General features: G+C 46.3%; 1 protein-coding gene across 4 annotated transcripts in view; it reads right to left on the bottom strand.

Moving 5' to 3' along the window:
- Window positions 1-14,937, bottom strand: part of GPR161 (G protein-coupled receptor 161) — a 77,989-nt gene that overhangs the window by 20,315 nt on the left and 42,737 nt on the right. For all 4 annotated transcript variants that reach the window (XM_039460020.2, XM_074389837.1, XM_010338702.3 and 1 more), the window contains one exon: window positions 6,525-6,942. In XM_039460020.2, the coding sequence (XP_039315954.1) occupies window positions 6,525-6,898 (374 nt within the window). In that variant the 5' untranslated portion in view covers window positions 6,899-6,942. The remainder of the gene's footprint in view (window positions 1-6,524; window positions 6,943-14,937) is intronic.

Raw genomic sequence — 14,937 nt, 5'->3', positions numbered from 1 at the left:
TAGCTGATGTAACCTCTCAGAGCTTCAGTTCCCTCATCTGGAAAATGGGAATTCTGGCACCCACATCACAGGTCTGCTCCTAGGAACAAACAAGAAAAAGCATGGGAAAAGCCAGGATGGTGCCTACCCTTCAAGGGGGACTGGCCCTTGACCTTCCCCCCTTCCTCCTTGAGGACGAAAGCCCTACACTGCTCCTGCAATGACCCACAGGTGACACTGGCCCTTCTGAGCCCCGCGGGGTGAACAAGCCACATGGTGGTCTTCCTTCCCCTTGAGGGTGGCCTGCTAAGACTTGGACCTGTCTGACATCACTCTGGCAAATGAAATGTGAGGGGGTTGCTAGGGTGGGGCTGGGGGGAGGGGAGCGGTGGGTCTAGGAAGGTTTCCTTCACTTTTCAAAAGAAACAAGGCAGAGATTTCTCCTTTTCTTTAAAGAGCATGCAGGCGCTCCACCCTCAGTCACCTTGCGGGGGTACAGCCAGTTGAGGGAGCCAGGCCTGGTGAATGTTCACCTAGGCCTCCTTCGACCAACCCTGTTTGGTGGCCATAAAAACGATAACAATTAATGTGCTGTCCTCTGCCAGATTTCCTTCTGCCTCTTCTCAACACCCAGTTATTATTATTACTTGATGGCAAGATTTCTCCTTTATTGTAATAAATGGTACCCATACCACTCACTCACTGAGGTTCAGGTATGGGCAGTTCCAGTGTGACATGACAGTGATTTCTCCCAGCTGCATCCTGAGTCCTATCAGGAAGCCGGGGCAGTGAAGCTGGGTGCTGGCTCAGACAAGGTCAGCCTCCTACAGTCAGAAAAGCCCCACAGGCACAGCCCTGCCCATGCACAGCCACATCCTCCAGGGGTTATTTTGTTTTTAAAGTGTATTTTCAGGGGTAGGGGATAAAATGTATGTACATTGAAATGCATGCATCTACACTTCTATCAAGATCCAGAACACTGGCCGAGGCGAGTGGATCAGGAGTTCGAGACCAATCTGGCCAACACAGCGAAACCCCATCTCTATTAAAAATACAAAAAATTAGCCAGGTGCAGTGGTGCTGTACACCAGTAATTCCAGCTACTGGGGAAGTTGAGGCAGGAGAATCACATGAACCCAGGTTGTAGTGAGCTGAGATTGCACCATTGCACCCCAGCCTGGGTGGCACTGCAAGACTCTATCTCAAAAAAAGAAAAAAAAAAAAAAAAAAAGATAGAGAACATTCCAGCCAGATGCAATGGCTCACATCTGTAAACTCAGCACTTTGGGAGACCAAGATATGAGAACTACTGGAGGCCAGGAGTTTGAGACAGCCAGGGCAACCCAGGGAGATGCCCTCGCTATAAAAAAAAAAAAAAAAAAAAAAATTTAAATTATCCAGGTGTGTGCCTGTAGTCTCAGCTACTTGGGAGGCTGAGGTGGGAGGAGGATCACTTGGGCCCAGGAGGTCAAGGCTGCTCATGATTGCTCCACTGCAATCCAGCCTGCGTGACAAAGCAAGACCCTGTCTCAAAAAAAAAAAAAAAAAAAAAAAAAAAAAAGATACAGAACAGTCCTACATCTTCTCAGAAAAAAATGGGTATGTATGTTCTCAATCACAGATATATCAAGTCCTTTATCGAAGCGGAAACCTCATTTAGGCCTAATTGAAGATTCAAGGGAAAACAATAAAAGCAACTCCCCACTCCTGTGTTCACTGATAATACAGACCAACAGAGGGGTTTTCTTTTGCTCTTTTCTCCTATCTTCTGAGGCTCTCAATCTTTTCTCCAACAACTAGTTTTTAGACATGAGCCCCATCATGACCCTTGAACCCCAAAGAGGCTTTCATGACATCACAGGTAACTGACAAGCTGTAATATGGGAAAGAGCTTTGGATGCTTCATGCTCCTGCTGCAAGACCAATCGCTGTGACAGCAAGCCCCGCTCTTAATAAGTTGTCTTCAGCGGAAACAAACAGAATCTAAGCCAACTTCACCTACTGGAGCGGGGAACGTATTACTGTACACGGAACAGCCTCCTAAAAGCACTAGTCACTTCTGCTAACACTGCCCGTCCCGTGTGCTAGCTACTTTCACGTACTGAAATTCTATTTTTAAACCTGGAGTTTCACCCGCTGTGGTGTGGAATGAAAACATGAGAACTATTCTCCACAGACCTGGAACTCTGGTAGCTTCGCAGCAATGATAGACGTGGCCACCGTTACAGACTTATTCTAACTAATAGATGTTCACAGTGGAACCAGTGGCAGGTCAAATGGTATCCCCAGCAGGCCCTACTTCCACTTGGCTGGTTTAGGACATTGACGTACTGTGAACTTCACTCCAGGCAGCCAGTCCTTTTATGTCTGTCTTTGCTCTCTTTTCATGGGGCTACAAGACGGACTCTTTGGGTTCATCTGTCCAGCCAGTTTCTTTAGCTAAGGTTCTCAGTTGGGAACCCCTGGGTATATGAGGCAATGTCTACAGACATTTTGGGCTGTCACGGCTGGGGAGGTGTTCCAGCATATGGTGGGTAGAAGCCAGGACACTACTGTATATCCTACAAGGCACAGGACAGCTCCTCACCACAGAGAATTATCTGGCCTGAAAAGTCAACAGTGCTAAGGTGGAGAAACTCTAGCTGGCTGCTGGGCCTGACTGGCAGCATTGAGTTGACAGTGCTGTACAATGACAAAGCATCCAGGCCTGGGCATCTCAGAACCAGGGGAGTGACTTACCAGCCACGCAACCTTGGGCAAGTGACCTTTGAGACCTTAAGGTCTCAAAACCTCACTTTGCTCACCTGCAAAATAGGGGCTAACAGGCTTGTCACGAGGGTTAGCTGAGCTAAATGTTGATAAACAGCAGACATAGCGCAGTGCCTGGCACATGATAAGCATGTAATACTTTATAGCGAAAATTACACCCACTGCCCTTGCTCTTCTCCACTTCTACTTTCTTTTCTTTCTTTCTTTTTTTTTTTTTTTTTGAGACGGAGTTTCGCTCTTGTTACCCAGGCTGGAGTGCAATGGCGCGATCTCGGCTCACCGTAACCTCCCCGTCCTGGGTTCAGGCAATTCTCCTGCCTCAGCCTCCTGAGTAGCTGGGATTACAGGCACGCACCACCATGCCCAGCTAATTTTTTGTATTTTTAATAGAGACGGAGTTTCACCATGTTGACCAGGATGGTCTCGATCTCTTGACCTCGTGATCCACCCGCCTCGGCCTCCCAAAGTGCTGGGATTACAGGCTTGAGCCACTGCGCCCGGCCATTTTTTTTTTTTTTTTTTTTTTTGAGACAGAGTTTCACTCTTATCATCCAAGCTGGAATGCAATGGCACGATCTCAGCTCACTGCAACCTCTGCCTCTGGGTTCAAGTGAGTCTCTTGCCTCAGCCTCCTGAGTAGCTGGGATTATAGGCACCTGCCACCATGCCCAGCTAATTTTTGTATTTTAATACAGACAGGATTTCATCATGTTGGCCAGGCTGGTCTTGAACTCCTGACTTCAGATGATCCACCCACCTTGGCCTCCCAAAGTGCAGGGATTACAGGCATGAGCCACCATGCCCAGCCTCAGCATGTTTATTCATCTTATTTAGCTATGTATTCCCAGCACCAACCACTGTGATAGGCATATAATAGGTGCTCAATAATTGCTTACCAAGTGAATACGTGGAAGCTGCTCCTTCAGTGAGAAGGGGCCTCTGCCTCTTACGTACCTGTGCTATCCTACTTGCTGTTTAGGAGCCTAGCTCAAATGCCACCTTCTCCCTGAAGCACTTGCTGCCCAGCCCATCAGCAGTGACGGCTGGTGGAGTTGTCTATGGCAGTTATTTCTACTTTTGTGTTAAATCAGCACCCACAAGTCAACCTTTGCCACTGGACTGTAAACCCCTGGTGGGCAGGATCTGTGTCCTGCTCATGCTTATAGCCCACCACCCCAAGGATTCGGCATGGGCCTTTCCTGGAATAGACATCCAACCAATATTCCCAGTGTCAAATGAGGCACTGAAAGGGGTAAATCCTCTCTCGGATTTACCTCTCTCGGAAGTACTTTGCTGGCATGATTTGAGGATTTGTCATGCTTGCTGGTAGAAAGTCTCATTCTCACTCATCTAGACCACAGATTTAAGCAAGCAGATTACAGTGTCCTGGATCTATCCCTGCAGATGCCCCCAGCATGCTTACTGAGCATCCATACAGGCACAGTTCTGAGAGGGGCACCTAGAGACCAGCTCCCCATCTCTGCAGCTAAGCTGTTTATCTTCACTCCATGTTCCACGGGACCCAGGGCCCAGGAAGGGATGTTCAAAACTTAATAATTAAAAAAAAAAAAAAAGTTAAAACATTGAGATCCCATGCCTCCCCACTGCCAACAAATTTCCAAACTTTCTTTAAAAAAAATGTTATATAGTCATTGCTGATAGGATATTGACAAACAGCCGCTGAAGTACAAATTCGTACAACTTTCTGAAGGGTCATTTGCCTTATATATATCAAGGATCTTGAAAGCATGTTTATTGTTACTGAGAATACAGCAATTCCACACACACAGATGCTCCTCAGAATGCTATAGAGAATAGCAAGCTATGTGAAGCCACCTAAACCAGTAATAGGGTACTGTAAAAATAATTTATAAACCTCTGCAGGATGGAATAGCCCATAACCGTGAAAAATGACCTTCTTCAAGAATATCTGCAAAGAAGAGAAAATGCTCACAAATCACCTAAATGAAAAAAGGAGGTCAGAAAACCATAGGTGCCAGAAGCCTGTTTCAAAAATTTGCTGTATACAACCAAAAATTACTGGAAGCAAATATACTAAAACCATAAACAGTGATTACTTCTGACTGATTAGATCATGAGTGTTTCTAATTTCATGCATTGTATTTTCTGTATTATTTTTACCACTTAAGAAAAAAAAAGAAGCTAATTGATTCATTTTTGACCAATGGCTTCATTGGTTTTGCCTGCACAACATAGCACGAAGAGCTGCCAGGTTCCAGCCTCAGGTCTAGTTGCAGTTTATGCTCTGGTGGACAGTTCCACTACCACTCATCGGCTGAAAAACTGACAGTCTCGAAAAAGCCAGGGACTTGTCTCACCCAGTGACAACACCCCTGGCCAGCCCCGCTCTATGTTTTCCCTGACCCCACTACTTACTCCCCTCCCCAATTCCTGTAAATCACACATACCTTGGATCTATCCTCCCTGTCCTCATGAAGCCCAACCTATGCCTGTGATGAATGAAGCAGCCCTTAGCAAAATTCTAATAAATTTCCCACTCATTTGTGGGAAACTCGCTGCCAAAGCCCACGAGACTTACACAACCAAATCTGACAGCTTAATGTGGGAACCTGAAGAACCTGCAATACGCCACTTGGGAACATCAGCCGCACCTGACCTCCCTGTGCACTGGTGACACTGAGGGCAGGAACAGCGGGAGTTACCAAACGTGCACAGTGCCTCTCCCTGGTGTCCCTGCTTGTATTCTCCGGCTGTCTTCCTTCCCCTTGCTCTCCTTCCAGTCCTGGACTGTGGGGAGTGAGGATGTGTTGACAAATGCTGAGTGTATGATAAATTATATTGTTTGCTAAGAAGAACGATGACAAGGAAAACCTAGCCACCACCCTCTCCCCCAAAGTAGAAAACTACCTGTGGCATTCTAAAGTAGCAAGATAGTATATGCATATCACACACCAGTTAAAACAATTCTTTAAGTGTGGGATATGTGACCCTGCCCCATGGCTCCTTTATGGAGAATACTTTTTAGTTTGTCTATGATTAGTGGTAAGTGGGCACTAGCTGCCTACCTGGTTTATCTTGGTGCTATGAGAAAACGCAGAACACCTGTGGTGATGATTATTAACCACAGAACACCTGTGATTATAATGCAGCACAACTGTTTGTTAATAATCATTGTTAACCACCTCATAGCACCAAGAAATATGTGGGTCAGAGTCTGCTTGAGGCCCTCAGCCCAGAATGCTGTCAGTCCTCTGAGGCTCTCAGCTCAGAAGGCTGTTGGCCCCCTGGGTAGTCCCACTTTGTTGTTCTATCTGGGTGTTTGCCTCCAATTCCTTCAGTGCTGCCTGGGTGGGGGTCTCTGCAGCTGAGCTGGACTCGGTAAGGGTGCTCCCTGTTTGGGCTCCACTGGGCAACATGAAAGCAACACAGAGCAGGCATCACGCTGGGAGAAAGAGCAGCAGAGTCAAGGGCCCCAGCCCCAAGGCTGCTTGGAATTGAAACCTGTCTCAACTTTGGCTTCTTCATCGACAAACCAAGAATCAGAGGTTTCTAGAATGTTTTATTTTAGGCAATGGAACCTCTTTCTAAAATATAAAATTGTATGTAACATACACAGACAAAATGAGACATAGTCTGGTTGAAGATGTGGCTGCAGAGGCAGAACTCTATCTGGCCATCCTCCCCTGGCAGGGGGCCCTGACATGCTCCAGGGAACTAAGGCAGTCAGAGGGACACTGCACCAGATGAGCTCCCATCAGTAATCCCTCAATTTTCTAAGTCTGAGGCATGCTTACCGGTCGATGGCAATGACCCCGAGGGTGAGCATGCTGGCCGAGCTGATCAGCAGGTAGAGGAGGGCGGAGAAGTTGCACCAGACGACACCAAAGATCCATTCCCTGCGGATACAGCTTGTCACCACGAAAGGCAGCACCAACACGGACAGCAGGAAGTTGGACAGGGTCAGGCTGAAGACGAACTTGTTGCTGAGAGTGAGGAGGTAGGACTTCTTGTACAAGGTGACCACGATGACCAGGTTGCCCAGGCAGACAAAAATGGTGATGACAATGATGGCGATGAACTGGGTGAGGATGACGCCCTCTTCGCCACCCTCCTCCTCAGTGAGGTTACTCAGCTCCTTCCTGCAGCCGAGGGAGGAGTTGAGGCTCATGGTCAGTGCACCTCGGCATGGAGCGGGTAGAGCATGCTGGATGACTGGAAAGATAAGGCAGGACCAGGGGACAGGAAAAGATTCATCAAATCACATCATCTCCACTTTAGGGAAGAAAGATGAGGCTTAAAGGCTGTGCTTCCGGTCACTCAGCTAGTGCAAACTCAGCCGATCTTCCCCATGCACTGCATAAGCGGGCCATTTCCTACAACCAACTCTGTGTGAAACTGATTACGTCCCCCTGACCAGTTTCTTCCTCTGGTCTAACCCATCGTATCCAGTTTCCCAAGGCCAGTGATTCAAAACCTTTAATGTGCTTAAGAATCCTCTGAAGTGCCAGTGCAGAAAGCTGATCCTTGAGCTTCACCACTAGAGGTTCTGGGCTCAGAGATCACAGGCACAGCCTAGGAATCTGCAGCTTAAACAAGCAGGCTGGCGCGGGGTAGGGGGAGGTTGTTACAAGTGGTCTGTGGGAGACACTCTGCAGACTGCTGTGTTTAGACCCTGGCTACTCAGGGTGGGCCCTGAACCAGCAGGATCACCGTTACCCGGGAGCTCACTAGAGAGGCAGAGCCTCAGGCTCCGCAGCTCCATCTACAGAATCAAATCCGCATTTTAGCCCCACCGCCAGTCAGTTTTGGTGCTGCTCATAACAGTTCGACAGTAAGATTCTCATGGGAATCGTTCTGAGCTCCCTGAACAGAGATTAATCAGGTACAGTTTATATGGCGACATCATTACTGCTCTCATCAGAGACGGCGAAGGAGGGGAATCACAACTGTAAATGGGGAAGTGGAGGCACCATTTGAGGTCTCGGCCCAGGCATCACTGTCTATAAGGTGCCGTCCCTGCTCTCGGGAGACTGGCTGGGATCGTTGGCTAAATCTCCAGGCTGACACATGTTCACATTCAATCCTACAGACCAATGTTTCTCCAGCACTCTTCATATACTTCAGTGAGCCAAAAAACCCACAGATCACTGTCCCCACCTGCTCTCATTCTCTGCACACAGAACACACCAAAAAGAAAGGAACGATTGTTCTCCATGATCAAGACAAAAACTCTGGTGCCTAATCTGCCTACACACAGCAGCGGGGTCATCCCCACAACCCTCATGGTAGGTCTGTGGCCTCTACTCAAACATTCTTTGTCCAGAGGGAGTGTGCAGGTTAATAAGGCAGCCCTTCCCCTCACCAGCAGTCTTAAGTGCCAGTGAAAAAGTTTCCCTTATAGTATGGTGGTTTCCAGACCCTTCACTAACTTAGCTTCCCTGCTTTGTACTTGCTCTCAGAGGTCTATGACCCTCTTGATGTGGGTCCCCAAAACTGAACACACCATTCTAGATGTCAAGTCCAAAAGGGCAATTTTCTCCATGATCAGAATAATCTCTTTCCACTATTCATTCTAAAAATACATTTTCTGGAGGCAGAGTGCACGGTGGCTCACATTGGTAATCCCAGCACTTTGGGAGGCCCATGCAGGCAGATTGCTTGAGCTCAGGAGTTCGAGAACCAGCCCAGGAAACATGGCGAAACCCTGTCTCTACAGAAAAATACAAAGAAAATTATCTGGGAATGGTGGTTCGTGCCTGTACTCCCAGCTACTTGGCAGGCTGAGGTGGGAGGATCCCTTGAACCCAGAGTTCGAGGCTGCAGTGAGTTGTTTGTGTCAATGAGCTCTAACTTGGGGGACAGTCCGAGACCCTGTCTCAAAAATTTTTCTTATAGCAACAAGCTAATTCTCTTGGGCTTATATAAGTGTGTGATCAACTAAACCCCAAAGTTTATACATACATGAATTTCTATGAAGGCAGATGTCCCTAATTTTGAACGTATGGAATTAATGTTTTTAAGCCTAAGTATAAAACGTTATTTCTACTAAATTTCCCTTTACGTATTTAGGCCCATATTTCCAGGCTGCCAAAATATTCTAAATTTTGATTTAGTTATGCAACATATTTGTTACTCCAGCTTTGTGCTATGAGTATACTTTCTAGGTATGCCTAGAAGCCAGGCACAGTGGCTCATGCCTGTAATCCCAGCACTTTGGGAGGCCAAGGCAGGTGGATCACCTAAGGTCAGGAGTTCGAGACCAGCCTAGCTAACATGATGAAACCTCATCTCTGCTAAAAACACAAATATTAGCTGGATGTGGTGGTGGGCACCTGTAATCCCAGCTACTCAGGAGGCTTAGGCAGGAGAATTGCTTGAACCCAGGAGGCGGAGGTTGAGTGAGCTGAGATCATGCCAGTATACTCCAGCCTGGGTGACAAGAGTGAAACTCCATCAAGAAGAAAGAAAGAAAGAAAGAAAAGAAAGAAAGCAAGCAAGCAAGAAAGAAAGCAAGAAAGAAAGCAAGAAAGCAAGCAAGAAAGAAAGAAAGCAAGAAAGAAAGCAAAAAAGCAAGAAAGCAAGAAAGAAAGAAAGGAAAGAAAAGAAAGAAAAGGAAGGAAGGAAGGAAAGAAAGAAAGGAAAGAAAAAGAACCAGAAATCATAATGAAAGAACAAGATATCATAAAACAATAACAACAACAACAACAACAACAAACGCAGTTGTAAAAAAGAACCAAATAGAACTCCTAGAAATTAAAGTTTTAGTCATAAAAATTACAAGTAATGGGTATGTTAAACAGCAAATATAGATAAAGAGAAAGACGGTTAACTGAAAGATGGTTCCTAGAAGAGGTCCAAGGAAATTACTCAGAATGCAGTCAGAAAAATTAAGAAATTAAAACTATGAGACAAAAGTCAAAATACAAGTCAAAATACTGGAAGAACAGCTAAGAAAATCCAACATATGTCCAATAGAAGGGCAGAGAGAATTAAAGGAGCAGACACTGCTGGGTGCTTACCCAGCAGCCATTCTTAGTTTGTTCTCACTGGCAGACCTCTAACTTTGTTCAGGCGTCTAATCCTCCTCCAAGTGCCCCGAGAAGGCTGATCTTATCCCTAGTTCTGGAATACAGATCCTGGTTGGTCTGAACTAATCACTGTGTTCCCTTTCTTCTTGCAGCTTTGGCAGTCTCCGCCTGTAGTTAGGCAGGAGGTAAAGTCTTTGATGAGGGGAAGGGGGAAGATTTTTGGGTAAAGCTGCTTTGATCTCACAAAGACACAACGAAGATAAATCTCTCTAATGACCCTGGTGGCAAAGACAGTAAGGGAGCCTGGAGCTGTGGCAGCCATCTTGAGACCATGAGGGCTTCAAAGCCAACATGCTGAGCATGGCCGAAAAGAAAGGCTGATCCTTGGGCTAATAAATTAATAAATCCTGAAGTCAGTTTACTCCTGGCTTTTTGTTATGTGAAGCAATACGAGCTTAAAAATTGTTTTTAAAGCTATTTTGAGTTGGGTTTCTGTTACTTGAGTCACACGTATCCAACCTACTAGGTTAACAAGAATAGAGAGGTATGACTGAACATTTTCTAGGATTAAAGAAACTCATGAGTCCTCAAATTGAAAAAGCATATCAAGTTCTGAAAACAAATTTGTGAAAAGCCTATACCAAAACACAGCATAATAAAAAATGAAAACACCAACATACAGAGAAATGCAAAAAGCAATTTTTCCTATAGAGTAACAATTAGATAAACAGTAAGACTCTTCAATAGCAAAAGTAAAAAAAGAGGCCAGAAAGTAGTGGAATAATGTAAGAAAAAGAACCTTTGCCCTAAAGCTCCATATCATTCAAGAGAGGGTAAATATACCTTTGGGGTGAACAAAACCTGAATGGTTACAAATGACGACTCTCGAGTGATCTGGTTAAGGATACATTTCATGAAGAAGGAAACTGAATCCAGAGATGAGGGGTAGGGTACAAGAATCAACTGTTAGAAAAAAATTTGGTAAATACGTAGATAAATCTAAATAAGAGCAATAAAAAATAAAATATAGGCCTGGCACAGTGGCTCATGCCTGTAATTCCAGCACTTTGGGAAGCCGAGTAGGCAGATCACTTGAGGTCAGGAGTTCGAGACCAGCCTGGCCAACATGGTGAAACTCTGTCTCTATTAAAAATACAAAAATTAGCCAGGAGTGGTGATGGATGCCTGTAATACCAGCTACTCAGGAGACTGAGGCAGGAGGATCACTGGAACCCAGGAGGTAGAGGTTGCAGTGAGCTGAGATGGCACCACAGCACTACAGTCTGGGCGACAGAGCAAGACTCCATCTTAGCAAGCACGTCAGTGACCTCAGTATCGGAGAGCCCAGAGTTGGCTGCAGTCTTTGAGGCCTTCTGGTCCAACCTTCCCAAGGAGACAGAGGGGGAAAGTGGGCCTAAGAGCTGCCCACCCAGTGAAATCCAAAATCCCAGTCTCTGCCACGAGATCTGGAGTAGGGAAGGCGCAAGCCCCAGCAAATCCCTCAGGGTGTATCTTTAAAGAACAAGAGAAGGGGTTTGGAATGCCCCAGCCAGAGGAGGCTTCCTGGCAGGCAGCCAGCTTACCCAGGGCCCAACAAGCCAGGGCCCATTGAATGGAAGCGAGCTCAAGTGTGACTCACATTTCCACTCTCTGGGGCTGCACTGCTGCCAGACACAAAGGTGTTTCAGAACTCCCACACTCACTACATCCTGCCCTGACCAAATAAATCACCTTGCACTGCTTCTCCAAGAAACATCTAAAAAAAGGTTTTAATAAGCCCATCAGAAATTATCCCCGAGAAAGAGAACTATCCCTCTCAGACAGGTCATCGGGGAAGTTGATCACTGACTCATCCCTGCCACCACAGCTCACGTGTTGTGGTCACTCCTCTTTGGGAACTGTCTTAGTCTTGTGCATTTCCAGAGATAGTAAATCCTTTGCCTGATTAGCCTACTGGTAACGGCCTCAGGTCAGTCAAAGCCAAATCTTATCACTCAAGTCATTAAAATGATATTAACCATTTTGTAATCAGTCCAAGTGCCCATCAATGATAGACTGGAAAAAGAAAAAATGGTCCTTTTATGAAACATGGTATACTATGTAGCTATAAAAAAGAACGAGATATGTCTTTGTAGGGACAAGGATGGAGCTTGAGGCCATTATCCTTACCAAACTAATGCAGAAACAGAAAACCAAATAGCACATGTTTTCACTTATAAGTGGGAGTTAAATGATGAGAACACATGGACACAGAGAAACAACAGACACTAAGGCCTCCTTGAGAGTAGAGAGTAGGAGGAGGGAGAGGAGCAGAAAAAATAACCAATGAGTACTAGACTTAGTAACTGGGTGAAAAAATAATCATACAACAAACCCCTGTGACATGAGTTTACCTATATAACAAACCTGCACATGTAACACTGAACTTAAAAGTTAAAAAACAAAAATTAAAAACAAGGCAACACTAGAATATTGAGACAGGTATCTGTTGTGTTTTATAAACTGTTTTCCATGGTAATATCCAAGAAATAATTCCAGAAATGCCTTGAGCTGCAAGAACAGAATTACTATAATGTAAAACCAGGTTCTTTCTATTATTTGTGTAAATCTGGATAATTTTGTGGTTTCATATTTTTACCTAAAACTCTTTCACTTTGATTGACTTAAGGTGGAAATTTCTTCCTGCTCATATTACTGCTGCCCTGTACTTGTCAGAAAGACTGTGTGGCCTGGTGGTTAAGAGCACAGATGCCGGCCAGGCACGGTGGCTCACACCTGTGATCCTAGCACTTTTGGGAGGCTGAGGCAGGTCGATCACTTGAGGTCAGGAGTTCGAGACCCACCTGGCCAACATGGTGAAACCCCACCTCTACCAAAAATACAAAAATTAGCTGGGCAGGGTGGCACACACCTGTAATCCCAGCTACTCAGGAGGCTGAGGCAGGAGAATCGCTTGAACCCAGGAGCTGAGATCGTGACCATCTGTCTGGGTGACCATCTGTCTGGGTGACAGACTCTGTCTCAAAAAAAAAAAAAAAAAAGCACAGATGCTGAAGCCAACTGTCTGGGTTTGAAGATGGGTTGCCTTCTGTGTCCCTGTGTATAAAATGAGTATCATCTTCCTTCTAGAGTTAGTGTGAGGACTGAGTTCTTTTGTATAAAGTGCCTGGAGCAGCATCTGGTGCACAGTAACACTTCACTGCACGCTGGTGCTACTATTTGAAGAGTTTAACCTGATTTCACTTTGGGAAATGACCCTTCATTTATTTCTGGCCTACCCTCTTTTAATTTTTAGGCCATGTGATTTGGGGGAAGCCATCATCACCTGCAGCCGTAAGCATCAGTGTTTGATCTAGGCGGGGCTAGACAGTCTCAGTGATTGGGCTAAGGATGCTCACGTGACCCTAGGCCCAGGATTTTGGCTGGAAACGTTGGAGGACAGGCTAGCTTACCACAGGGCTGGCAGCGTGATAAAGTGTGAGCCAGGGTGGCAGCAGCTGGCCGTCTTTGACACTAGCAGAGGACGATCGTACAGGGCAAGGGGGTGGATAGGTGGGGAGGACACAGGTGAAGTCACCCACAAATGCTGATGAAAGCATTTGAGATTCCGAGTCGTCTTCTAGTTACATAAACCAGTTACGTTTTTCCTTCCCTTACACTACTTTTGCTGGGTTTCTATCACTTGCAACTTACAGAATCCTGACTAATATTCTGATATATCATGATCTACAAGCCACATGGCAAGACTCCACCTCTTCGGACACTGGTACCAGGAGCCTTCCCTTTGTCAAGTTTAGGCCAGCTCTACAAGCACAGCGCGGCCTGCCTCAGCCTCCCTTTCCACCTCTTCTTGCCACGGGCTTCTGGGACCTAGGAAGTAGACTTTCCTCATATTGAGGCATTGAAAAACTCTTCACTGCCAGAGTGCAGTCCCTTTAGGATCAGAAGATCTATGTCCCAGTTCAGGGACTGCAAGCCACTGCAAGGAAAGGGAGACCTCCCCCATCTCCACAATGACCCTCATATATGGGGACAGCCTGAGAGCCTGCAAATCACAGCCCCGGGGTTAGGGGTAGAGTGTGGTGGTCAGAAGAAGGTGGGTCCTGACCCCTCTCTAATGAGGGTCTCCTGGATAAGGCGAGACACACCTGTCCTCTCCAGAATTCTGCTCTAGAGAAAATAGTTTATTTTTTCTTTTCTTTTTTTTTTTTTTGAGATGGAGTTTTTTTGCTCTTGTTACCCAGGCTGGAGTGCAATGGCGTGGTCTCAGCTCACCGCAACCTCTACCTCCTGGGTTCAGGCAATTCTCCTGCCTCAGTCTCCTGAGTAGCTGGGATTACAGCCATGCGCCACCATGCCAGCTAAGTTTTTGTATTTTTAGTAGAGACGGGGTTTCACCATGTTGACCAGGATGGTCTCGATCTCTTGACCTCGTGATCCACCCGCCTGGGCCTCCCAAAGTGCTGGGATTACAGGTGTGAGCCACCGCGCCCGGCCTAGTTTCTTTGATCACAAAGGTCTCTTTTGATATCCTTAAATCTGCCTGAGTGAGGCAATGTTTCATTTCCTCCTCCACAGGCTTCTTTAGAGCAGAATGCACCACTCCATTACTCCATTTCCACTCTCTGAATCCATCAATTCTTACGAAGAGCTGACCAGCCTGAAGGGCTGGGACCTCCAGCTGCCTCTTCTAAAGAAATCAAGTGCAAACAGGTGGGTAAAAAGCTGCTCAAATAAACAATCCTCCAGGTGAGGAAATGTTCCTAAACACCACTTCCAACAAGCCCAGGTGAAATCGCCATGCTGCTCATTGGCCATACTCTCAGGGCCCCTTTATCTCAGCACCTCAAAGCACTTTACACACCTCAGTCACTAACGGGCACGGTGTGTGGTGGGGGTAGGGTTGGGAAGAAGGTTCTAATAACCACCTTGTGACTGAGATAAAGAAAGGGAACCACTACTCTCATCCCAACTACAAACCAGGCCACATAGCTCGTTGAGAGGCAGAAAGAGATCACAGGCTCCCTGGGTGTCCACGCGTGTGTGTAAACAGCCAGGTGCAAAGCCTCCCTCCTGCACTTCCTCCATCCTTTCCTGGCACCCACCTGAAAGTTGCCCCATAGATGGCAGGCACAGGTACGTGGCCTCTGCAACCCCAGAGGTGTGTACCCACACAGCC

This window comes from Saimiri boliviensis, chromosome 19, assembly GCF_048565385.1.
Source record: "Saimiri boliviensis isolate mSaiBol1 chromosome 19, mSaiBol1.pri, whole genome shotgun sequence".
Classification (NCBI taxonomy): Eukaryota; Metazoa; Chordata; class Mammalia; order Primates; family Cebidae; genus Saimiri; species Saimiri boliviensis.
Note: the sequence above shows the minus strand (reverse complement) of the source record. Positions and strands in the feature narration are given on the sequence as shown.